Here is a 26,386-nt window from a genome sequence, read left to right as displayed (position 1 = left end):
GAACATTTGCAATGCAATCGCTGAGCATTTTTACTCCTGAATCAGGTTGTCCAAACGGCATAGCACAAGCAACCCAGGCTTGCTTGAGTTTATTCTTTGTCGGGCACTGTTAGTGATGTCAAAGGTGTGCCCATGCTGGTGGTGGTAGGTGAGAGGCTGGTAGAAAGTACAGAACCAGATATCAGATGCTAGAGATTATAAAGTTTGGGGGAGTCTAGCTGGGGCTCGATGGGGTAGATGAACTGGTATCGGGCAGGGCGCTGGGCTGCTGGTCGCCGGGCGTGCTGTCCGCCTGTCTCTGGGCGATGACGGCTGCTGAGTGTTTACACTTGGATGAACCACACTGGCAGCTGAACAATTTTCCCTTTACGTCCCAGAAGTGATCACCGTAATCAAATCTATGGATGGATAAGAATTTGAAAGAGGGATTAAAGCATTGCAAAGTTCACTGATCTGTACCATCCATATTGTTTCATGTAGTGCAATGGTTCCCAAAACACACACATTGGATGTCTCCAATATCTGACACTTAATTATGTAAGGCATTATGTATAGGCAGCAGGTTGTTATCGCAGAAATAATCCCAACACTGTGATCAGGACTCGACGCGAAGGGCCTTGTGCCAGACTGAAGGGGCTTATTTCGCGATAAAAACTGACTGCCTGTACCTTATTCTGCTTATTACATGACTCATAAGTAAGGTAAGGAACATTAAAAATTTATTTGAAATATTTTATTTGCTCATTTTTAACAAACGAATAAAGAATAAAGGTATCTAATAGGGTGATTCTCACGAAACCATTGAAACACGACGGCACTAATGATTTTAGCTTTAAAATGTGTAATATAGTAACATTAAAAAGCATCAGAATTAACACAATACTGTGTTCTACCTTGCACAATGTGTGATTTCAACATAAGAATTTATAATTGTAAATTTTATCTCATTTTCTGCTGAAATTCTCATTACCGCAATGTGTCCGGCTGTGTTTGAACATGCGTTATGTTGTAATTTAATCAAATTAACACAAAAATATTAAGAAAAAAATAAATGGATGTTTTGCTAGACACTTGATATGACAGAAAAAATATTTACTGAATATTCATGTATAATAATAATGAAGAAAAATGTGGAAAATTATGTGTCCATGCCTGATGTTCTCATCCTCCGCAACACTTTTTGAGAACAGTTTAAGCACACATACAGAATTTTAATAAAGTTTGATTTTGAGTGACCAAGCACATGGACCAGTTACTTCAAGATGGCTACCAGGTAAGATCATTTTTTACAGTTAATTTGAAATATTGTCTTGGCAGAATGCTTTCACGACATTTTGATTATCATTACCGCAACAGATGCTTATTAAATGTAAATTTAATTAATAGAAGCATAATACTTTGACTTTAAATGCATGTGCAGAATCTCCAAATTATGTTCTTTCAGGTTTGTCATGTCATTTTGAAAATATGTCAGTGTTAATGTTTTCTGACTGTTGCGGTAATGAGATTTTTTAGGACTAATTTTTTAAATTATGTTACAAAAAGTGTTAAATGATAAGTAAAAGTTTTTAAATGAATGTTCCCATTTACTCCAGACTTTGTTTTTCAATGTCTGGTGACTGGTGGGAAAAAAGTAAATTTAAGCAATTTTTACATTTTCATGCTTGACATTTTTAAAACCAAGTTTTTCGTGAGAATCACCTAATAAATAAATAAATAAATGTATATGTACTGCTAAAGGTCCTTCCTGGTACAGGGCATGATGCAGCACATGATGGGAAGTTAACGTCTATACGTAGTTATGCTAAATATGAAATTAACTGATCATGTTTCCAGTTAGCTGGTAAAGTAAATGATCATAAAAGATATAAATCTGACCCCAGTTCATCTCCAGCATTAATGTTCTTGCTGGCGAAGAAGGCGATGTGAGGAAACCTCAGGTCCTGGTGTGAAGTGAACACTCGACAGGGGAACAGATTCGGTTCACAGTGATGGTTTATGAAGCGGCTGATGTTACCATAGAAACGGGCATCGACGCAGTACATATCACCGACCTGGAACAAGAGTGACAAACAACAACAGGACAATGATTTTAGCAGGGTGCTCTTAGAATGAAGTATATATACTGTTTATGAGTGCAAGACTTGTACAATCTCTCAAAGATGCAATAAAAAACAACAAATTAATTATGATAGAAATAAACTAGATTTTTATATTTTCTGCAGAAAATGTTAGTGAGGCATGGTCTTTTAATCACCACCATCATAATATATAGGTGTTGTGGTTGGCCAGGGGTGTTGCCAGGTCTGGGTGTTTGTGTAGTTGCCCCCAAACCCTTTACATCTATCTTTTCATTTAACTTTGCCGTTACGTTGTCAAATTGAAATGATTTTTTTCACAAGAGTATATTTGCAAGTATATATTTTTTAAATAAAATGTATTAAAGATACATTTTAGGCATCTTTATTGGAGCTCAAAGTACACTCACCTAAAGGATTATTTGGAACACCATACTAATACTGTGTTTGACCCACTTTCGCCTTCAAAACTGCCTTAATTCTATGTGGCATTGATTTAACAAGGTGCTGAAAGCATTCTTTAGAAATGTTGGCCCATATTGATAGGATAGCATCTTGCAGTTGATGGAGATTTGTGGGATGCACATCCAGGGCACGAAGCTCCCGTTCCACCACATCCCAAAGATGCTCTATTGGGTTGAGATCTGGTCTCATTGTCATTGTCATGTTCAAGAAACCAATTTGAAATGATGGTGCATTATCCTGCTGGAAGTAGCCATCAGAGAATGGGTACATGGCAGTCATAAAGGGATGGACATGGTCAGAAACAATGCTCAGGTGGGCCGTGGCATTTAAACAATGCCCAATTGGCACTAAGGGGCCTAAAGTGTGCCAAGAAAACAAGGCATGATGGATCCATGTTCTCATTTTGTTTACACCAAATTCTGACTCTGACCATCTGAATGTCTCAACAGAAATCGAGACCAGGCAACATTTTTCAAGTTTTTCAACTGTCCAATTTTGGTGAGCTTGTGCAAATCGTAGCATCTTTTTCCTATTTGTAGTAGAGATGAGTGGTATCCGGTGGGGTCTTCTGCTGTTGTAGCCCATCCGCCTCAAGGTTGTGCGTGTTGTGGCTTCACAAATGCTTTGCTGCATACCTCGGTTGTAACGAGTGGTTATTTCAGTCACAGTTGCTCTTCTATCAGCTTGAATCAGTCGGCTCATTCTCCTCTGACCTCTAGCATCAACAAGGCATTTTCACCCACAGAACTGCCGCATACTGGATGTTTTTCCCTTTTTACACCATTCTTTGTAAACCCTAGAAATGGTTGTGTGTGAAAATCTCAGTAACTGAGCAGATTGTGAAATACTCAGACCGGCCTGTCTGGCACCAACAACCATGCCACGCTCAGAATTGCTTAATTCACCTTTCTTTCCCATTCTGACATTCAGTTTGGAGTTCAGGAGATTGTCTTGACCAGGACCACACCCCTAAATGCATTGAAGCAAATGCCATGTGATTGGTTGGATAGATAATTGCATTAATGAATAATTGAACAGATGTTCCTAATAATCCTTTAGATGAGTGTATATCGAAACCCGCGCCTAAGCGGGTCGTGGAGCCCATGCTGGAAACCACTAGCATAGATGCTCAAAACATTTTTCTTTGCCAAAAAAGGGCAACCCCAGAAATAAACATATTTCAAGGCCAAAACACAGACAGTATGCTATTTACGGAAACAGACACGGGAGGTAATGTGATTTTGTATGCATCTTAAAAACGTCCTACCTTGCTGTCCAGACTGAAAAGATAAGAGTCGTTCTCCCTGAGATCTGCCTCTGCATCAGAGATGATCTCACCCACGTATCTATTGCAAGCAGATGAGACATTAGACTGTAGACACTAAACACACAATCAGATTCATACACATCAAATAAACATCTACACAAACACAGCTAGACTGAAACACCTCACAAAAATCAGATATAACACATACCTGAGTGAATCACATAAAGAGTCAATGAAGCTCACAGTGGATGGAAATAAGAAAACTTACTCGCAAACGAAAGTCCCTTGCGGGATATCCTGCAATGTTTTCACACCCCATCCCATCAATTGTGTTCTGAACAACTGCAGTCTTACCCTGAAAGACAGTTTATTAGGAAAGGTTATTTTCACATCAAACACTGAAATCGAATGTGATATGAATAATGACTTTGCCTGTGGCTGATAATGATGCCGACTTAGTCAATAAAAAGTTGGAACACGGGTGCACATCGTGTTTCTGAATATGTTTTTGGAGTGAATTTTACATAAAATAAACCTACATAGTATAAAGAATATAACCTTGATATATTTAATATTAAAATCCATGAGTGAAATCAAACTTTGATGCTCCTGATCTCATAGTTAGATTATGAGACTTTAGCCTGGATTTCACAGACATAAAGGAGTTAATAGTGTTTAAGGTGATGTATTGCCTACAATGTAATTGGGTGCGAGGTACCTAAGTCCGTTCTGCACTACACGGTTCTTGCAGGTTCTCCAGCAGGAGCAGGCATGATTACACTCAAAGATGAGGGGCGGCTCCTCCCTGCAGAACTCGGGCAGCAGGCGGCTCTCCTGACAAAAAGAAAACACACATTGTGCTTGGTTAATAATAATAATAATAATAATAATAATAATAATAATAATAATAATAATAAATGTTGTCTTAGCACGGCTAATAATAATAATAATAATAATAATAATAATAATAATAATAACAATAAAAACAATAATAAAATGTTGTCTAAGCACAGCTAATAATAATAATAATAATAATAATAATAATAATAATAATAATAATAATAATAATAATAATAATACATTTTTGTCTTAGCAAAGCTAATAATAATAATAATAATAATAATAATAATAATAATAATATGTTGTCTTAGCATAGCTAATAATAATAATAATAATAATTCTTATAATTATAATAATAAAAATAATAAAATGTTGTCTTAGCACAGCTAATAATAATAACAATAATAATACATTTTTGTCTTAGCAAAGCTAATGATAATAATAATAATAATAATAATCTCAATTTTGTTTTAGCACAGCTAATAATAATAATAATACATTTTGTCTTAGCAAAGCTAATAATAATAATAATAATAATAATAATAATAATAATAATAATCTCAATTTTGTCTTAGCACAGCTAATAATAATAATAATAATAATAATAATAATAATAATAATAATAATAATAATAATAATAATAATAATACATTTTTGTCTTAGCAAAGCTAATAATAATAATAATAATAATAATAATAATAATATGTTGTCTTAGCATAGCTAATAATAATATTATTATTATTATTATTATTATATTATTAATATTATTAATAATAATAATAATATGTTGTCTTAGCACAGCTAACAGTTAATAATAATAATAATAATAATAATAATAATAATTATTATTATTATTATTATTATTATTATTATTATGGCCACATCATCATACTACTTGTGTTTTGCAAGTTTAACCTCTAGGTGGAGATGTTTGCCAAATCAAAAAGATATTAACAGAGGTTTAGTACTTTCTCTCTTAAGTGTCTTCACAATTTGCAGGTTTAACATCCAAGCTACATTTATTTTCATGCATTTGGAAAACACTTTTATCCAAAGCAACTTAAAGTGCATAAATGCTATATTGTAAACTTTACATCTGCGTGTTGCCTGGGGGTCAAACCCATGACCTTTTGTGCTCGACAACTAAGCCACAGGAACATTGAATACAAAGCAGTTTAGTTTGCGCTATGGATGGGGAGCGTAAAAGGTCTGACTTACTTTATCATACCAGCAGCGCAGGCTGAGTTGGCCACACATGCAGTTGGCTGAAGAGCAGTCATCTTTACAGACACAGTACTGTCAAGAGAAGAATCATCCATCATTTACATTTTTTATTTAGAGGTTTATCATCCATTCAGTCACCACTGAAAAGGTCAGTAAAAAGGTCTGGTGCTTTGGCCAAAGAGCGCCCACTTACACAGGAAGTGACTCGTGAAGCAATTAATGTTTCTTAAAAGCACAAACACAGTTTATGTCTGTTCTTACAACGGTGAAAGCCATAGAGGAAAAATAAGAGGAGAAGGCTGTGAGCTTGTTTACCTGCAAGTGAGTGATGTTTTTGTCAATGTTCATTGGGGAAGTCACACAGCTATCAGGAATATATTTGTAGTTGTCAGGATAAGGTTCGCTGTCCACCCCATTCACACATGGAACAGGAACTTTCTCGTAGCCTCTTGCGATATCCCTAAACAACAACAAAAATTGAACTGTGATGTACAGGGTTGTTTTGGCCTTAATTCTCAAATAGATTAGGATGTCAATATTGTGAGCTGATGAACGCAGATTAGAGCGTTAAGCAGCTGTACCTGTTCAGAAGTTTCCCTGCTGGGACGCTCTGGCTGTTGTTAGCTTCTCTTTGCTTCTTGCTGGCTTGTAGGACGCTCCAAACCTTTGAACCTTGGCTACAACACTGCATGGGTGTATCTCCCTCCTTGTTTTTCCGACTTGCGTCTGCCCCCCGTGACAGGAACGTGCTACAAGAGTGTCGGATTTTAGTGGGTGTACAGTTTGATTGACATGTAATCGTCTAGAGTTCGAATATTAGATTTATTGAAAAAGTTTCCATAAAATTTTTTTTTTTTTTTACAAAAAACATGCAGTAACATTTCTGCATTCAATTATCTCCAAACCTCTGATTTTTCAAGAAAGTCACACCCTGAAATCATTCCCTCTGGAAATTTGTCCCGACTCAAGTCTACCCACCTAACACACTCGTGCCGGTTCTCCCGTGCTGCTATGTGCAGCGGTGAGTCTCCGTGGATGTTGATGACATTGACATCACACTTCGCTTCCAGCAGGATCTCTGCGATCTCCACGCAGCCAGAAAACGCTGCCCAGTGCAGGCAGATATTTTCCTCCTGGAATACAAGTTCACAATTACAACGGTGAAAAGAAGCAAAGCAATTTTTGTACGTTTTAGGAGCTAGCTACAAAAGTGACACAATTTTTTTTTTTTACTAAAATGGCAAACTAACCTTGTCTCGAATGCTGACATCGGCCCCTTTGGAGAGCAGTAGTTTGACTTGGTCTACATGTTTGTATTCAGTGGCCCAAATCATTGCTGTCCAGCCGCCATCATCCTGGAACAGAAAAACCATAAATGTATTAAAATTATGTTTAAATTCTAGACTAAATTAAAGTTTGGTAGAATTATACCAAATGAAAACTAAAACTCATGAATTATAATTGAGGAGTTCAGATGCAAAACCCTCTAAATGCATGTTTTCTTGTAAATTAACAGGCTCTTATGTTTAGGTTTAGTAATTTCACTTTAAAATGGCAATGCAAAGGTTATTAGTTATTTATTTTTGCAAATGTCACTTTAGTCATTTCATTGGTTTTTATCAAATTTGACTGTCTTTCGCTGCAAAACCCTCTAAGTGCATGCAAGCTTTTTGGCAAAATGTGATCCACGGTCGTTTATACAAATCATCTTCTGTGCACTTAGAGGACTTTGCTGAAAAATCAATGTGGAGTTAAGCTGAATGGCCTGAGGCCGGAATTAAAGGGGACATATCATAAAAATCTGACTTTTTCCATGTTTAAGTGCTATAATTGGGTACCCAGTGCTTCTATCAACCTAGAACATGTGAAAAAGAACAACCCAGTAACTTGGCTTTGATAAACCATTCTTTGAAAGCATGTAAAAAAGGGGGATTTAAATTTGGCTCCCCTTGTGATGTCAGAAGGGGATAATACCGCCCCTTAATCTGCACTAACCAACCACGGCACTGCCATTTAGTGAAGAGATCAGCTCATTTGCATTTAAAAGGGCACACCCAAAAATGGCACATTTTGCTCACACATACAAAGTGGGGATTTTAACATGCTATAATAAATCATCTGTGAGGTATTTATTTTACATCTTAAAAAAAGTCTTGTGTGATATTCCCTTTAAGCAAATTTGAAGCAAAGGTATTTGATGAACAAACAAGACATGCTGAGAACATTCGCTCAATATCGTCATCTCATTTTGGTCGTTTAGTTGCATTTACATCTAGGCTTATCAATTATTCAGTTGTTTAATTTACCTTTTTGGAACTTAACAGTATAGAATACTGTTTTTTATTAAGTTTGTGAAAACATTAACAAAAACACTAAGCATTTTAAAACTTTTTCCATCAATAATGTTGCTTTAAGGAATTTCAGGGGTTGTGTTTTGCAAGATAACCAAACAAAAACCACAAAATAATTGGCGTGTAATAAACTCCACAGTTTGGTTGAAAAATGTATTTTAAATGTCTGTGTCATCAAAATAAATTACCAAAACAAATAAAGCTGTTTATATTTGAGAAACTCATTACACGGGCGGGGAAACAAACAACTTTTAATCATTAGTTTAGATGTCTACAAAACAGGTCAATTTTCTGTGTTTAACGGAGTGTAACTAATAACCGAAAAACGCAAGCGTGTTTACGTACAAATTACTCCATACCTGACAGTTAATATCTATGAGGCCTGTGGACAGCAGATGTTGAACAATGGCAAAATGGCCATTCTTAGCAGCAAGATGAAGGCACGTTGAACCTTCAACATCCTGGAAAAAAAAGAAACAGGATGTGAACAGTTTACTTATTTATGAAACGGAAGCTGGCCATTACATTGATTTAAACAAAAAGAATGGTCCTTCAAGATCAGTATTTAAACAAAACAGTTTTTAACGGATGATGTGCTGACCTTGTGAGATACGATAGCACCAGCCCGCAGCAAGTAGCGTACTGTGTCTAGGTGGTTGTTCTCGCAAGCCTCCATCAGAGGGGTTCGTTGGTCCTCGTCACAAATGTCGAGGTTTGCACCAGCCTGAGAAATATGATAAGAGATTTAAAGATAAGCAACATAAATAACATCCAAGATTTTTAATGCGAGTCAAATCTGTTGTTGAGGTTCGGTGTCACTTTTGGGTGTCCCTTTAAATTTAAAGGATGTAAAATTATGACTATAACTATACATTAATATCCATTTAGAGTTAAAAGAAAGTAGGGCAACTTCACCTGAACCAACATGTGGCACACTTCCTCATGACCTGCCTCGGCTGCTCCATGAAGCGGTGTACGTTTGCTTTGACTCTCCATTTTAAAGTTAGGGTCTATCCCATCCACTGCATTAACAGAACAGAAAGTTTCCAGCACAAAGGAGACGTACATGGACAAAACCATAACATTTATCACAGTCTCTTACCCAGCATCAGAAGCACCTTCTGCAGTTCACCTTGTTTGGCAGAAATGTATAGCTGTTTTGGATGAAACCGGAGTTTCTTGGGTCTATAAATGGAAATGAAGCAGTGAGAGGTTTATAGTCTGAATTAATGTAATCTGGCTAATTTAGTTTAAACAATAGTCAAAAAATAGCAGTGTTTCTTTACTTCTCTGCATCCAGAGCCAGCAGGACACTTTCCAGAGTTTCTTTAGGAGGTCCTGTTAGAGGTCCAGTAGAAGTTCCTGCTCCCACAGTCCCTGATTTGGAGCCCAGAGGTGACACGGATGTTTCAAGCGACTCTGGAGGTTTGGATAAGGAGCTGTCCGCACTTCCCTCCCCAAGAACAGACAGCCGAGTGGACCTGTAAATAGCAGTAAATCCATTTGATTTAATAATAATAATCCTAGACCAAAATAGTTGGTCAATGTTTGCTTTAATCTAGACTAATTTTTATAAAAAAACAAATCAAGATATAAACATTTCTATCCATCATTGACCATTCCATTACTGTTCCAGGATCTACAGCGGGGAAATTAAGTATTTGACAAATCAGCATTTTTATCAGTAAGGGGATTTTTAAGTGGGCTATTGACACAAAATTTCCACCAGATGCCGCCAGCAAACCAAACATTGAATTCATTCAAAGAAACCAGAACATTTAAGTATACAAGTTGAGTCATAATAATAAAGTTAGAAATCTGATAAAAATGCTGATGTCAAATACTTATATTCGCCGCTGTATAAGGATGTTGATCTTCAAGCTTGTCCTACTGTACTTGCATAAATCCCATTTAAAGCTTTTTTACATACCCTCCGGTTGTGGTGTCCGCTTTGCCTTCTGAAGTGCTGGGGGTCGATGGACCTTGGGTGGTGAGAGGCACAATGGAGGTCGTATCAGCCTTGGCAATGGTGACCTCTTTGGCTTTGCTAACCTCCTCTCCACAATGTGGACAAAAGCTTTGACCGTTCAGAACTGAGGCACAGGCACGATGAAAACGATGGGAGATGTTCACTTCTGGCTGGCACTCCATGAAGGTACCCTACATGGTGGGCACATGAAACATCTGTAAGTCTTTGGTGTCCTTTTAGCATGTGCCTTAAAAACATAGTTCACCCAAAAATTAAAATAATGTCATTAATGACTCACCCTAATGTCTTCCAAACTCTGTTCAAGACCTCCGGTAATCCTTGGAAAACAGTTTAAGATGTTTTAGATTTAGTCCGAGAGCTTGTTGACCCTTTATTGAAAATCTACATACGGTATACTGTCAATGTCCAGAAAGGTAATAAAAACATAATCAAAGTAGTCCATGTTACATCAGTGGGTCAGTAAGAATGTGTTGAAGCATCGAAAATACATTTTGGTCCAAAAATAACAAAAATTACGACTTTATTCAGCATTGTCTTTCGCTGCTGTTGTGACGTACAACGTGGCTGACGTATTATCTGGTGCGCCCCAGCTGTTTTTTTTGTTGTTGTTTTTTGTGCGCCGGGATTCGTTTACACTTTTAGGGATCACGCTGTTCGTTTGAAAAAAAAACTTTGCAAACATGTCTGAGGATAACACCTCATCCGCGTCACTGCAGTCAGGTGACTTTAGTCTTGCGCATGCGTTTCACAACAGACACAGAAGACAATGCTGAATAAAGTTGTAATTTTTGTTATTTTTGGACCAAAATGTATTTTCTATGCTTCATAACATACTTTGATGATGTTTTTATTACCTCTCTGGACATGGACAGCACACCGTACATAGATTTCCAATGAAGGGTCAACAAGCTCTCGGACTAAATATAAAACATCTTAAACTGTGTTCTGAAGATGAACGGAGGTCTTCCGCGTTTGGAACGACATGAGGGTGAGTCATTAAAGACATCATTTTCATTTTTGGGTGAACTATCCCTTTAATGTTCAATCTAAACTAACTGACATCAATCTCTCAGTTCAAGACCACACATACTAAGATCTTGTCTTGCACCTTGCTATATCTTGGCCAGGTCACCGTTTCAATTGAGAACGTGTTCTCTATGTGCTTACCTGGCTAAATAAAGGTTAAATAAATAAATAAAATCTGAAGGATCTTAAGGATCTTCTCTATGAAAAGGAGAAAGACTCACTGCTCTGCAAAAGTAGCCACAGCCTGGACAGCACTGATGTTTGACCATGCCTGTGCGATGGTCCTCACACAAAACCAGCAGTTGGACCGAGTTTGAAGGCCTCATCATCTCGTGCTTCAGCACTGCGCTCTGACATCGACTCAGCTGTCACAGAACAACAAGGAACCAATCAGAATAGTGATCAAAATGATGGCTTTAATGTGGTTATCATCATCATTTTGGGACTAACGGGCTTTAAACCTCATGCCATGTCCAATAAAAACATTCACATCCAAATAAAACCAAGATCATAACCACAAGAGCAGGCACCTCACCTGGCCATCAACGCTCTCTGTCGCCATGCACTTCCTGTCCGCCAGCGTGAGGATCTCTCTGCTCTTGGGTGTCTCCATTCGACAGCTGCAAAGAGGAAGTTCCTGTACCATATCAGCATCTGTGCTCTCCGCTGGCCCTGAAACACCACTCTAATAATCATGAACCAGGACCAAATAGAGACGTGCATTTGAAATCAAAAAGCTGCTGAAAGATAATCACTTCACATCCTTTATTTATAGAGCACTTTACAACTGCACCAACAGACCAAAGTGCTGTACAATCAAGATGCAACAAAAAAGTACATGCATTAAAAAAAACACAAAAACATACAATCCAATCCATATCACTGTTAAGCAGTTTGAAAATTGTGAGTAGGTTGTGTTTAATATGCTAGTAATATGGATTACACAGCAATGAACGCATGACCACCAGGGGGTGTCACATCAGTAAAGCATTTCAAGCGATGATGACTCATTTTAGCCAACATGGTGGTCCAACACAAACCCTGACAATAATCATGCAATGAGCCTTGTACTACTGTCTCAGCTTCAGATCAGATGGACATACAGAAAAAAATGTAAGCAGTGCGAGATAAACACCATCCTGTTTCAGATATAAAATTAAGGGGACCTTTTAAATTAAAATCACCTGTGTTTTGAGATGTCATTAAGGCCTCCTGTGCTGGCAAGTTTAGTGAATCTAGTGGGACTTCTTTATACTCCTTTCTGTGATCCGAAGGTGCTGATGGTGGACTCTGGCTCTCTGATTGAGACTGGGTATCCATACCTGGAGTTATGATTGGACAGACATACGAACTTGTAAATAAAACTGATCATGAAAGTACCAGTGTTGACCTGGAGTCTCCAAAAAAAAAATTATGCTCTTCAGATACACTGTAAAAAAGATTCGTTGGTTCAATTTAAAGGGACATTCCTTTTTTTTTTTAAATATGCTCATTTTCCAGCTCCCCTAGAGATAAACATTTGATTCTTACCATTGTATCGAAACTCTTTGGTTATTTTTTAGTGCGATGCTATCAGATTCAAGGGATTGTGCTAAGCTATGCTAAAAGTGGTAGCGTCAGACCGATGATCAGCTGAATGGATTCCAAAATGGTAAAAATCAAATGTTTAACTCTAGGGGAGCTGGAAAGGAGCATATTTAAAAAAAAAAAAGTATAAACCTTTTAGTTTAATTAACTTTTTGTCGAAACTATAGTAAAAATAGTTGTCAACTAATGTTTTTTAAGTTTAATTAACTTTAGGAAAGTAACCAGGAAAGTTACTTTTTAGGTTGAACAAACTTTTTAGAGTGTATAATAATGCCAGTCAGACTAGACTTTTTGTTTCATAGACTTCTATTCCTACCCGTTCGATTGCAGCAGACCAGAAACGCAAACTCATGTGGAAAAAATTTGCATTTCGCTGTGTTCCAAAGTTCAAGTTTGATGAACTCTGACCTTGAGCGGTGCGATATATCATTTCTGTATCAACATCGCAATGCACAATCATACTTGCAGAACTTGAAGGACATCTTTTTCAAAAGAAAAACTATTTCGGATACCTTTGCCAGACTGTATGGGAACGATTTCAAATGGCATTGAGAAATCACTATAAAAGAAATTCAAAGCAGAAGTTTATTCCTCTCGAACAGAGTTTCCGAAGTGGTCTAGTGAGGTCATTCAGAACTTCTTAAATATGTAAATCACAGAACAACAAAATATCAAAATGTAAGTTCCCCCCTCAATGTTTGTATTATCTGAAGATGTGTGAGCAGTACATGGTCTATACAACTATCACACAATCCCTTTTGTACAATTATAATAAAAGCAACAACAATGTAGCAAACATGGCAGAATCCATGATGTGCAAATAAAATATCATGTGCAGTTGCTGCCTAAATACGCAAGGGTCTGTAAATGTGTTAAGCATGCTAAAATTGTAGTGTGACTTCAGAGGCTTTTATCAACCAGTTTTGTAATCAGAATTGTAAAATAATAGGAGCACAAGTTACATTGAGTATCATGAATCATTTAATGTGATTTATTCAATTTAAATTGCTGTACCAGACAGTCCTTCAATCCGTGCTTTCAATTTCCTCTTTCGCTTTCTTGATGGTCGTAGCCAGGCTTGATCTCCCTTTATCTTCTTTTTCCATTTCTTCTTCAAGCTCGACTCTGAACTCTGAGGAGGGCACAATTGAATATATTGAAACAAACTATTGACAGTTATCTCAGTTACATTGTGTCTTCTAAAATTCAATGATACAAGATAACGTTTGGGAACTCACCAAGTCTGATTCATCCCCTTCCTCTTCACCTTCCTGTGACTCCTCCTCAGACTCCTCAAGACCCTGCTGAATAAAATGTAAATGAAGAAATTTTCCAGAACAAAACATTGGCTCATGAATAATGGTAGATTATCTACAGCATTTTGGATAAATTTCCACCTGAGAAACCGAAGCCATATTGGATTCATCCTGAGAACTTTTGGCTCCATCTTCTGTAGACACCTCATCCTCCATGTCATCTCCTTCCTCTGACTCCTCATCATCAGACTCAATCTCCATTCTTTCTCCATTTACATGCACTACATCTTTTGGCTGCAGAGCAGCAAAGACAAAAACAAGATCCACTTTAAACGACATAATTGAGACGTTTCTGAGCTTTGCTTCAAGAGTTATTGGGGACATACAATGAAAATTCGACTTTTTCCATGTTTAAGTGTTATAGTTTGGTCCCCAGTGCTTTTATCTCTGCAAGCATGTGAAAAAATAGATCATTGACATTTGGCTCCGCTTGTGATGTCAGAAAGGGATAATACCGCCCCTTAACCTGCACTATCCAACCACGGCACTGCCATTTAGTGCAGAGACCAGCTCATTTGCATGTTAAAGGAAACACTCAAAACGGCACATTTTTGCTCACACCTACAAGTGTCAATTTTAACATGCTATAATAAATCATCTATATGATATTTTGAGCTAAAACTTCACATATGTACATGGGAACACCAAAGATTTATTTGACATTTCAAAAAAGTCTTGCGAAATGTCCCCTTTAACAAAAATTCAGTTCAAAAGACAAATCCAAAACAATAAGATATCAATGCAAAAGCATTTCAAATTCAGACCACAAGCTCTGACCTGAGGGTTGGGTGTTGACTGCGAGATACGTTGAAACATCTCCAAAACTGTGCGTTGCTTCAAGACTTTGTTTTTCTTCTTGGGCGAAAGGCTGTATGTTCCCATCTTTCTCTTTTTCTTCCTTGACATGGATGCTACTGTGAGCAAGAGAGGTCTAGATTTAATGGGCAGCTTATATGAATGAGAAGAAACGTGCAAGCTTCTTATGAAGACAATATAAAATCTCATTCAATCTGTATTCCACAACTGGAGCGGCATCTTTTGTCTGAGACATTTGACTTTGTCTTGCGTCACAGCTTGTGTTGTTGACGTGGTAGTGAGCAGTCAGTTCAGACAACAATTGTATTTACTTCTTATAGAAAATAAGATAAATGTAACTAAATTTGCTTTGGCAGCCTGACTGTGCGTTCACACCAGACGCGAATGAAGCGAATAAATCGTGCTATTCGCACGTAGTTGGAAGCTTGAACATGAATCGTGAAATTAGACGCAAATATGCTCATAGTTGGAGAAACAAATTACACCTTGTTAAGACTGTTTCCGAAAACATTGTAACTTCGTCGCACATTCGTTGTTTAAAACATATTGGTTCAACAACATTAATGATGTCACGTGGAAGGTGTAGTACTAATTAATCGGATCGATTTAATGTCAGATTATTGCTGTAAATAACGTACATTGCATCAGAAGACTGATTTTGTTATTGTGATTTAGTTCTCTGTTGGTTTATTTCAAGATATTTAATTAATGCGCAAGTTCCCTTTTACGTCACTCCTCCCAGGGATTCCCCAGGGTCTTAAAGCTCGTAGATCTGTGCACATGTGCAGTTTTCTAGAACAAGGCTTTAATTTGTTTACAAATAAAAAAGTTTATATATTAAAAATTATGGATATAGAATGCACTACATTTTTTTGCCTATTGTGTTTCAAATCAACGCAAGTCTACATATTATAAAAACAAGAAACTACGCTTCTAACGACAGGTGAAGAGCTGTTGTTCAAACCACACAAGCTTGCGATGCAGCTTGCTAATGTTCGCTTGAACTATGGTTTTGGGAAACACCAAATCGTTAAACTTTGTCAGTAACGACAAACTTACGGCAGTAGTTGGCTAATGATGCTTTTGGGAAATGCACCCCAGATTGCGCGACCTCCTCACTCACTTTCATCCAAGCAAAAAACTTATTCCTGTTTCTATAAAAGTACGAAGATGTGTCGTACAGCTCCGGGGGTCCACAAACAGCGATGATGATTTTGTCCTCTATTGTGGTTTCGTATTTCTGTCTCAGCTCGCTACATCGTAATTACGTCACTATAAAAGCAAGCCATTGATTGGTTAACGCTGTGCAAAATTCCACCAAAGTTTAGATTTTTCAAATGTGAATCATGCGTTATGTGCGTCAAACACACAAAATGCTCAATTCGTGGCACGTCATTCGCGCGAATCGCGTCGCAGGATGTCTACTGCATTTTTGCATTGAGTTAACATGTAAATCACTTGCGTTAAACGCCTCGTTTGTGTGAGCGGTGTGAGCGCACTATTAGGTTTACCTTGGGTATGTAAAAAATCAAAACAACACATTTTAAATAAAAACAAAAACCTTCAGTAGGTCACTCAAGTAACGCATACATGTACATATCACACCAAGTAGTGTGGTCTGTAACCTGTTTGTGGCTTGGCTGGTGTGGTCGTCGTCAGTACAGATGTGGCATCAGTTTGGCTTTGAGGTAGCTGATTCTGGATTGGAGATGGCTGCACTGCCTCTGGTTTGTCCACACTGTCATTTTTCACCACAATTGGCTCCTTATTTTCCCTATTTAAAAACTGTAGCAGGAACAAAAAACATGCTTGATAACCACAAAACAAGAACTATCTTGCTTTGCATGCATTATAGGCTCATACAGGATCTTCACTGCCGAGTGCTCAGTTAAATTTTTTAGTTACCTTTAGTGTCTGGTTCGAGGCTGGCCTTGACATCGTTTTGCGTGCACGGTGTATCGTTACGGGCGGGGGCGTGTTTGGCGCTATGCCATTTTTAGTTTCTGTTTCAGCGCGTCTCTCATTTGGGATTGGTCCTAGGCTTGTGTCAATGTTCGGAGAGCCCTGCTCAGGGGATCGCAATGTGGATGTTGCAGAAGGAGAGTTTTTAGTCCCTTGCCCCAACGTGGAACCCCCAATGGGGGACCAGTTAGTCCTGTGTGGGGTAGAGACTGTGTCCTCCTTCTGTTTGCTTAAAATATATCCATTACTGCCCACCGTAGACCCATGGGGCAACTCGGTCTCTAAAAGTTCATTCTCCATGACTGAAGATCGGGCTGGTGACCCTTGCGTAGAGAGGTCCTGCTCGCTTCGCTTTGTGTCTGTGTTTTTATAGGTCCCGTTCAGTTCTGCGGGCTTACTGAGGGGGTCTGCCCGCCCATTCGAGTGATCTTCATCTCCACCTACATCACAAAAATAATGGCGTGGTAAACAAAGGAAGATGGACTGGATAAAATAATGCTTGGATGCAAAGTTCAAAAAAATAAAATAAGTCAATGTGAGAGGTTTAGAGCTGACATTCCAGTTACCCGAAAAATGTCTTTATGTCAATATGTGATGAATGTCTTTATGTCAATATGTGATGAATGTTATGTAAATGGCTAATATAGATGAAGTTAGGTCAGATTTGCAAGAATGACTAGTGTGACTGGTCAGAATGGATATAAGTATAAGTATATAAGTAAATTAAGATTTCTTCCGTATGGTTAAAGGGCCATTCCACTTTTTAAAAATATGCTCATTTTTCAGCTCCCCTAGAGTTAAACATTTGATTTTTACTGTTTTGGAATCCATTCAGCTGATCTCTGGGTCTGGCGCTAGCACTTTTAGCACAGCTCAGCACAATCCACTGAATCTGATTAGACCATCAACATTGCGCTAAAAATAGTCCCTTGGTTACTTGAAATAGCAGGGGATTATTTTCGGGCAGTGCGTAATATCACTGCGCCTGCTACAGTCATGTTACATCAGCAAAGTCACTGACTATCCTAGCCATATCTGCCTAGAAAATCACAACTTTTAATTTTCTGTCGGTCTTAGTACACGATGTAACTACAGAAGAGTCAAGTTTTAAATAGGAAAAATACTGAAACTATTTGGGGTTTTTAGCACGCTGCTAATGGTCCAATCAGACTCAATGGACCGTGCCAAGCCAGGCCAAAAGCGCCAGCGCCAGACTCGAAGATCAGCTGAATGGATTCCAAAACGGCAAGAATCAAACGTTCAACTCCAGGGGAGCTGGAAAATGAGAATATTTTCAAAAAAAGTGGAGTTTCCCTTTAAATTATAGGCCTACCTGTAAAATGTTCAGCTGTTATTGAAAAATAAAGACCACTAACTTGTTTTCATTGTATATAAAAAACACTATTATTTACCACCTTCTTGATCACTGTGTGACTCTTTCGTGCCCTCTGACTTCATGGATTCCCTCTTGCCCGTATTCCCATTGGCCAAACCGGAGGGCTGAAAACAAACAAACATAATTGCATCAAAGAGATTTTATGAACGATTTAAATATAATTTTTGACATTGTCTATGAAATTTAGGCTAAAGTTTCATAATCTGATTATGAGGTGTGGAGCATCAAAGTTTGATTTCAATCTTTGACATGGCCTTACTCAGCGAATATTAAATATACCACAGTTTTGATTTTATGATTTTAAAGGACAAGTTCGGTATTTTACACTTAAAGCCCTGTTTTTAGATTGTTTATGGTGAAATAGAACGGCTTTGACTGAAATTTCGACATATGCGGCTGCCCTGAGAATTTTCGGTTGTTTGTGTTTCACCTCACACCTCTACAATGTGTTTAATGGTGCACTGGAACAATCCTTCCTAAATTGCATTAAACTTTAGTTTACAAAGAGTGGTCAGGGGTGTTCACTGATGTGCTCGCACAAAAATCGCTGCAAAAATGCTTTCCAACAGCTGTTTTAGCATTCGTTGTTAACTTGTGGAGCTATTTTTCCAAACGCCTCACACCCGTATATTCTTCCGCTTAGAGCTTGAATAATAGACACTCCAGCCCAGGTGGTGGCGCTTATCCGCCATTGCCAATTGCAAGAATAGAAACAAAGTTCCCGGCGCTGAGTAATACCGTACCTCACAGCACATCTAATACAAGTCAATGGAGTTGGCCAAAACTACGACAAAACCTGTTGGAATGCGTAATTGGCAGCGATTTTTGTGTGAGCATATCAGTGAACACCCCTGACCACTCGGTGAGTTTCACGTCTTTGTAAACGAACGTTTAATGCATTTTAGGAAGGATTGTTCCAGTGCACCATTAAACCCATTGTAAAGGTGGGAGGTGAAACACAAACACCCGAAAATTCTCGGGGCAGCCGCATATGTCCAAATTTCAGTCAAAACCGTTCTATTTCATCATAAACAATCTGAAAACAGGGCTTTAAGTGTAACATACCGAACTTGTCCTTTAAGGAAACAAAAAATGGCTTTAGGTTTTCACAGGCAGGGTAATATACAGTAGTATGCATAGGTCTTAGGCCACTATGCCACCATTAGATTAGTTGTTTTTGCAATGGTTTAGTAATCATATATTATTTTTTCTTAGTCTCTATTAGAATACAATCAGAAAATAAAGAAAATGTGTATGTAGTATTAAAAATAGTATAAAAGTATAAGCTGAAGTGTCAAGTATTTGTGGTTAACTCCCCTTCCACTTGATCAATAGCAGGAAACTGCAGGATCTCTTAAACCTAAATAAAATTAAATCCTAATTTCTAATTCTAATCGAATGACTTCAGGATTTCAATCTCCTTAAAAAAACTCAAGATGTGTTAAGTGCCAAGAGAGGTCACACTAAATAATGACTGATGCCTAGAGAATATAGTTCTGAAAATTGTTTTGTCTTTAATGTTGTGTACATATTTCATGTATTTTCTGTTTGTATCTTAATAAAAAGAGTGAAAAATAAATATGGATGGACATTAAAACTTTGCTAAAACAACAAAGCTGGTGATGTGCTTGGCCTCCTAAGCACAGGTCAAGGTCAAATGTATTTGTATAGCACCTTAAAACACAAAAGTTAACCAGTTTGCTTCACAAACAAACAAAAGCACACAATATAAACATGACCATAAAAAGTATGTTAATAAGTGTGTTCCAAAGTTTTGGGCGTCGACTGAAAAGGATCTGTCTTCCTTTGTTTTCAAGCATGATTTTTATATGCTTTTGTTTGTTTTACAGGGAGCCAATGAAGAGAAACCTGTATCAGTGAAAAATTTTCCCTCTTTTTAGACCCAGTCAAAAAGTACGCTGCAGCGTTTTAGACAATCTATATTCGTGAAAGTGATGACTGACTGATTCCAGCATATAAGAAATTTTAATAATAAAGCATGAACAACAGCCTCCATATCCCTAAAGGATAGAAGATGCTTTACCTTTCTAAGTCGCTTTAGCTGGAAAAAACAGCCCTGACACACAAATCTTTAACGTAGGAGTGATTTTTTTTGACTGCAAATGCTCCAAAATAACACTGTATTTGTCAGTCTGTGGCTTAGGGCAAAATGGGTACAGTACTGTATATCATTCTGGAGTGCATTAAAAAGTACTGACATGTTATGTAAACAAAGAGAATCAAAAGTAACAAAAACTGGTCTCATTCCGAGGGGTCAAGATTGCATCAAAGTTCACAGTCCAAAATTGACATAGTCCAAACCTGCAATAGCCTGTTTAAAACAAATAAAGTGGCAAAATCAAATTGCTAATTCAGATCAAATGAATGATCAAGATAATCATTAAGGTTGTTGAGTCCATTTCAAAAAACACCTACATTTCTAACTGGTGATCTGAAAAGAAACAATGCCTGGGAATGCGAGAGGCTTAACCACAACCAAAAGGTTCAGTCCAAACAACATCTCAGTAACAAAGGCTTTGATTGGCTGACATAAAATGCTTTGTGCTGTCAATCACTCGAGTCACTGCAATCCATAACTGACTTCCACAAACACCCAACAAAACATTTAGACAAAACCCACACAAAAACAATCAAGTCTTCATTTACCACCATCACTCCATTATTAAATCTGTGATGTACCATCCTGAAAATAACCAGGATGTGAGTGGCGATAACATGATTAAGATAAAGAATGATAAAGTTTAGCATGCTTCTGCTTTCCTTTAACAGACAATATCTCTCCCTCTCTCTTTCTCTCAAATCTGTTGCTTTCGTTGTAGGCTGATGGTCCATTGGAGGCAGAAAGACACAGCTGTTCTCTCCCCTGGGCTGATCCTGAATCTGATAAAGTCCATGTGGAATATCTCTTCTACTGAAGCAAAACAAACCATTGGGAACACATCCAGTTTCCAGTAAGAGTTTCTGATCACCTTGCAAAAAAATAATAAGAAAGATGTTGTATCGAGAGATGTTGTATTGAGAGGCCTAAGCAGTAGGCCTTGATAAAAATTAAAAAGAAATGACCAATTGGGAAATATCATTTGTTTTTTTAACCCAGTCTGAATGCAATCTCAGTACATAATACGGGGTCCTCTAAGAGGCTGAATCCCATCCTGATAAAAAATCATATTAATTTAAATGAAGAAAGTCAGATAATGGCCAGAACAGCCACGGTCAACCATCAATAACACCTAGACAGACACTGTAATAATAAAGGGCGATCACAATCCCATCCGAATCAGCACAAAGAATCATAGCAATCTAAATCGTACCATCAAACCTGCAATATTGTGCTAATGATGTCAGATATTCCACATCTAATAACATGAACAAATAAACCACTATACAAAGAGCATTAATGCATAAGGCTCTTGGTGCCAAGGAGACCCTCACTTAACAGGACAGCAAAATACATGAATGATCTTAATCAGCTCTAGAAACCAATCAGACTGAGAAGATCAAAAAGATCACTCTGGCCTGGTAAGAAGTCCTGGATGATGCATAATCCTTTGAGTTCTTACTCATCCTGCTACCACATCCATCAGTACCCAAGTAGCCAGGAGAAACCTGCAACTGCAACAGAGTCGGGTGATCGCCTTCATCAAGGAGTTGCTTTACCCAATTCATCTGCAAACATGTTAACAAACATGCAAAAATGAACCGTGGATAGGAAGCAAACAACAAAGAATGAGATGATGAGACAGACTTGTTGATTTGTTCCTCAGATGTCTCCAAGCCATGCAACAGACGTAGTGCATCTAGTTATATCAGATAACACTTGCACATACCAGCCTACAACTACAGAAGTGAATCTCTGCGACCAGGCTCAAAAGGAAGAGGTAGGTCAGAGGGTGCAGCAATTACAGACAAATTCAAGCGTTCCCCACCAAGCTCTGCCCCTCCCTCGCCCAATCTCGATCCCCAGACCTTCTCTGATTGGCAGAGGCACGGGCTGCCTTCCCTTGCACGACTAGAAAATGTCTGCCACTCGTTTGAGCTCCTCTTGCAACAAAGGAGGTCGTCTGCCTTTCTATTCCCCTCGCTCACCACCAGGGGAGCCACTTCATAATAAAAGTCCCCCTGCAAGATCTGCACCTACTGGCATCATCTTACCCAAGACTACCCCAGAACTGGATGAATTCAACTACATCTCTGGTATAACATAACGGTCACCTTGAATACCAAACATCTACAATCAGTGAGTGCTACTTCTTTACAAAATAAAAAATATTAAGCTGCAAGAATCTTGTTTGTGGTTATGCTTATCTACTAAAGAAATTAATTGAGAGCATTTTTGCTGTTGAAATGTCTCAAGAAGCAAACCATGTTCATCTAGGCAACATGACTAAACATATAGCATACATATTAAAATCAAGCATGAATGTATAATACATGGACATGGTTGGTATTTTATATGGTAAAAGTGGTGAAGAAGAGAAAATATTAAAAGTATCTACTAGGCGCATATATACACTATAGAGTATAATGTGATTTACATGAATTTCCTGTAGCTGAACTGGTAAGCCATTGTGTAGCAGCACAAAGGTCTTGGGTTCGATCTTTGAGGAACACATCTACATGGCTTAAATACACTAAGTAGCTTTGGATAAAAGCATCTTCCAAATTCATAAATGTCTTACTCGCTTTCCTTTGCATTTTTATGAGAACCATATTTTGTTTATCAATTCGGTATACAGCCAGATAACACCAATTAATTATTTGCACAAGCTTCAGATGCTATAATGGACTTAACTGTGGAGCACTACCTACTAAACTTAGTAGCCTAAATCAGCCCAGTGTGTAGCAGTCAAACACATAAATTAAAGAATATGAATTAACATACGACATACAACGAGATGTATTTCTGACCCAATAGTCACGACCCAAGCTTTTGCAGTTTAAAGCAGAGGCACTAAAATGCATTCAAAGCTGCCATGGGGGGCAGAATTTAGTCATATTTAGTCAATCCCCTCTTGTTTTGCCATTTCTAACCTCAATAATTGTGTCACATTCTTTTATCACAACCAGAAATCCTGTCAGTACCACCGCTTTATCTCAACAGTTTTACCTTAAAAGATTTTCCAGTGACCTTTTCTTTACCAAAATACCCTACGAGCATTCCAGCTGAAGTGGATCTCGGATACAAGAGATCCACATTCCTCTCATTGAAAGAGAGCATGGCCCCCTACAGGTCAGAGATGGAGCATGCTCACTAAAGAAAATGGAAGGGAAGGGCCTGTGCTCCTATCCACCATGTTGTAACCAGACTGTTTACTGACACAATGAGCCAGACGGAGAATTTGATTTTCACTGGGTAAGGGGGATTGGATTGGGATTTGGGCAGACTTGTGATAGGAATGCCACATTAATCTGCACCGATCCACTCGATCTAACATTCATTTTAAGAATTTACACTTAAATAATGATCAAGAATGGAAACTAAACTATTATGCATATTAACATAATAACAACTTTGCAGCATCTCTTTAGCTAATAGCTAAATGACGTCTACTTCACAAATAAATGAGGACCAAAGCAGCTTACGTTCTCAAGAGCTGGGTGGGATATAGTTTTTACACTAATGATATATTTCATTGCGTAAGGAAAGAGCAAACACAGCATTGCTTTCACATAACTTCACAGCTATGGACATAATCTGCTTCTCCGGTATCTGCTAAGAATTAACCAAAAGGCCAGCAGCATTTTTAAGAATCGACTCTAATGATCTATGCTTTGGACTAGAGGGCCACTTTGGAGTTTGTGTCATATCAGAGATCAAAGTGCATCAGAAGCCAATTTTCCAAACCGCAAAACCCTGTAACAAACTGGTGAATGGTGTGCAAGGGCTCCTAGACAGGTGAATGTGTGTCTGCACTGCAGAAGGTACACACGTCTCATGCAAAGACATCTTGAGGCCACGTGAAAAATGAGATGATTCACACATTCATTGCAGTTTAATACTGAATCGTGCGGTACATCAGAAGTAGCTGTGACTCATGCATGAATGACAGTGAATGAAGAAACCGAAACATAAGCCAAAGAACAGTGCAATCCACAGAAACAAGCCCTTTATAAACAAGGAAGGATTTTATTACAAAATGACACCAAAATATGTTTAACTCCATATAAATTGGCATAATTTTATTCAGTTCTGATTAAACAAAGATATTAATAGAAATGCCAAGCAAACAGAAAGTATATAAAAAAGAGCCACATGCTTTAAGCTGATGCAGATCTTGCAGCTGCAAAGACAAACCACCAAACTGATCCTTGTTAAATCATCTCTTCAAAATGTTTTAGATGACAATTCCTCGTAAACTTACAAAAATGCAAATGACACTTTCTTCTTTTTTGTATGTGTAATGTGATCAAGTCTCCTCTCATTGGCAGTCTAGGATCCCTCAACAGGCCCAGGCCTGCAAACTTGTTTGTTTTCTTCATGAACACTATGACAATGTTTGAAGTAGCATATTAATGTATGCATTCTGTATCTGTACCGTGGTATACCCAAATGAGTCATGACCCACTGCCGTATACAGCGAAGTCGACTATGATGAATGCAGTATCCCACAATGCAATGCGAAATAACCTTAACTTAAGTTTTAAGGTTTACTAGATTCAGTGTAAGGCCTCTAGGATTCCTCTCAACTGACCATACAATATAAACGAAAGAAAGGTCCAGAAATAACAGTAGAGAAAAATAAAATCAAATGTGGTCATATAGAAATACACCAATACGTGTTTGCTGTCCAGTATTCGAAGATGCCCCAAATCAATGTCAGGTATCGACATACAACCACATCTGCCCACAGACTGTATTAATCCCTGGGATTCTTTCCAAAACATGGCTGCTTTCGACATCCATACTTTATGATTTCAAATGCAACCTTAAGTACAAGCTGCTGTTGAGAACTCAAAACAAATCTGCTCTTGTTTCACCTGAAACCGATGGATCATGGGGCAGCTGTGTCTCAAAGCTTGAGATGAAGCCATATTTCTGTCATATTTAAGTGCGTCCCACTCCTTTGAACATCAGCAGAACAAGTGGTCCACAATGGACCTAACATGAATGCAGAGATGAGAAAGGGATGATAAAATACAAGGAATCAAGATGACGAGTCTCGAATGATGCACACTCAAAACCGCAAGATGAAGAACCAAAAGTGTGCCGCCATCTGTATCATACCTGCTTTCAAACGTTGGCCTCCGATGGAGAAAGAGCTTCGAGCCGACTGCTCCTTTCTCTTCTCCTCCCGCATGCAAGCATTCAACCGGCTTGTTGATCATGTGACCCACAGGCTCCCTCTGTTGGTCGAGCTTCCTAAACCTTACACTGAGCATGCTCAGTCAGTTCAAATTTCATGTTTTTTCTCCCTCAAGCAGCCATTTCATTGCTGTGAAAGAGCAGGTTTGGTGGAGCTCTACTCTGGCAGGAACCAGGAGCAAGGCTGTGTGCTGTCCCTAATCTGTTCTTGTCTCTCAAGAGGTCTTTATGTTCACTTAGTAGGGCACAATTGTCAAATGCAAGGGCCTGAGAAACCAGTGGGAGCCTGGATGGTTTGTTATGTTGATGCGAATCAAATCTGTAACAACCTATATATTGAGATACAACCTTTATGGTTTTAATCTTACACAGCAACTAAATGAAGAAAACTACATGCTCCTATTTTAAATTATGGTGTTTGGTTGTGTAAGTTTGGTGTAAACAGCACAGGCAAATGCAGGCGCAGAAAGATTCACAATTGCATCTTTAGGAATCTGTCTGTATCCAATCATGGTAAAACCCATTACATTTAATTAAAGGGGTAAAAACGCTGCACTTCCGTAAGACGCATGTAAACCAAATCCCATTTCAAATGGTAGCATCATAGTGGCTCTGTAAAATATCTGAGAAACAACAAGCCTTATTCTCCTAAACAAATGGGTTTTAAAAGGTACGGTCTAGCATCTGTAACTAATCTTGTAGTCAAAAACAAACTATGATATTTCATTAGTTATCTGATTTTAC

At 38.1% G+C, this 26,386-nt stretch overlaps 1 protein-coding gene across 2 annotated transcripts; it reads right to left on the bottom strand.

Annotated features, from left to right (window-relative positions):
* Positions 1-95: 95 nt before the first annotated feature.
* Positions 96-25,417, bottom strand: ehmt1b (euchromatic histone-lysine N-methyltransferase 1b). 2 transcript variants are annotated; one of them, XM_055181015.2, is made up of 27 exons: positions 25,318-25,417; positions 18,335-18,422; positions 16,866-17,362; positions 16,586-16,745; positions 14,922-15,058; positions 14,226-14,378; positions 14,067-14,132; positions 13,843-13,960; positions 12,426-12,563; positions 11,777-11,913; positions 11,463-11,606; positions 10,156-10,385; positions 9,512-9,706; positions 9,328-9,410; positions 9,141-9,247; positions 8,827-8,949; positions 8,585-8,686; positions 7,125-7,229; positions 6,853-7,007; positions 6,456-6,623; positions 6,190-6,334; positions 5,869-5,946; positions 4,529-4,644; positions 4,079-4,165; positions 3,811-3,889; positions 1,879-2,054; positions 96-398 (listed from the first exon to the last, which is right to left on the bottom strand). In XM_055181015.2, the coding sequence occupies exons 1-27, from the start codon at positions 25,369-25,371 to the stop codon at positions 215-217; spliced, it is 3,825 nt and encodes a 1,274-aa protein (XP_055036990.2). In that variant the 5' UTR covers positions 25,372-25,417; the 3' UTR covers positions 96-214. The 2 variants fall into 2 exon arrangements, with proteins under 2 accessions (XP_055036990.2, XP_055036991.2); XM_055181016.2 differs by having other exon boundaries at positions 14,067-14,129; positions 25,318-25,415.
* Positions 25,418-26,386: the final 969 nt, after the last annotated feature.

The sequence above is a fragment of the Misgurnus anguillicaudatus genome, chromosome 9 (genome assembly GCF_027580225.2).
Source record: "Misgurnus anguillicaudatus chromosome 9, ASM2758022v2, whole genome shotgun sequence".
In the NCBI taxonomy this organism is placed as follows: domain Eukaryota; kingdom Metazoa; phylum Chordata; class Actinopteri; order Cypriniformes; family Cobitidae; genus Misgurnus; species Misgurnus anguillicaudatus.
Note: the sequence above shows the minus strand (reverse complement) of the source record. Positions and strands in the feature narration are given on the sequence as shown.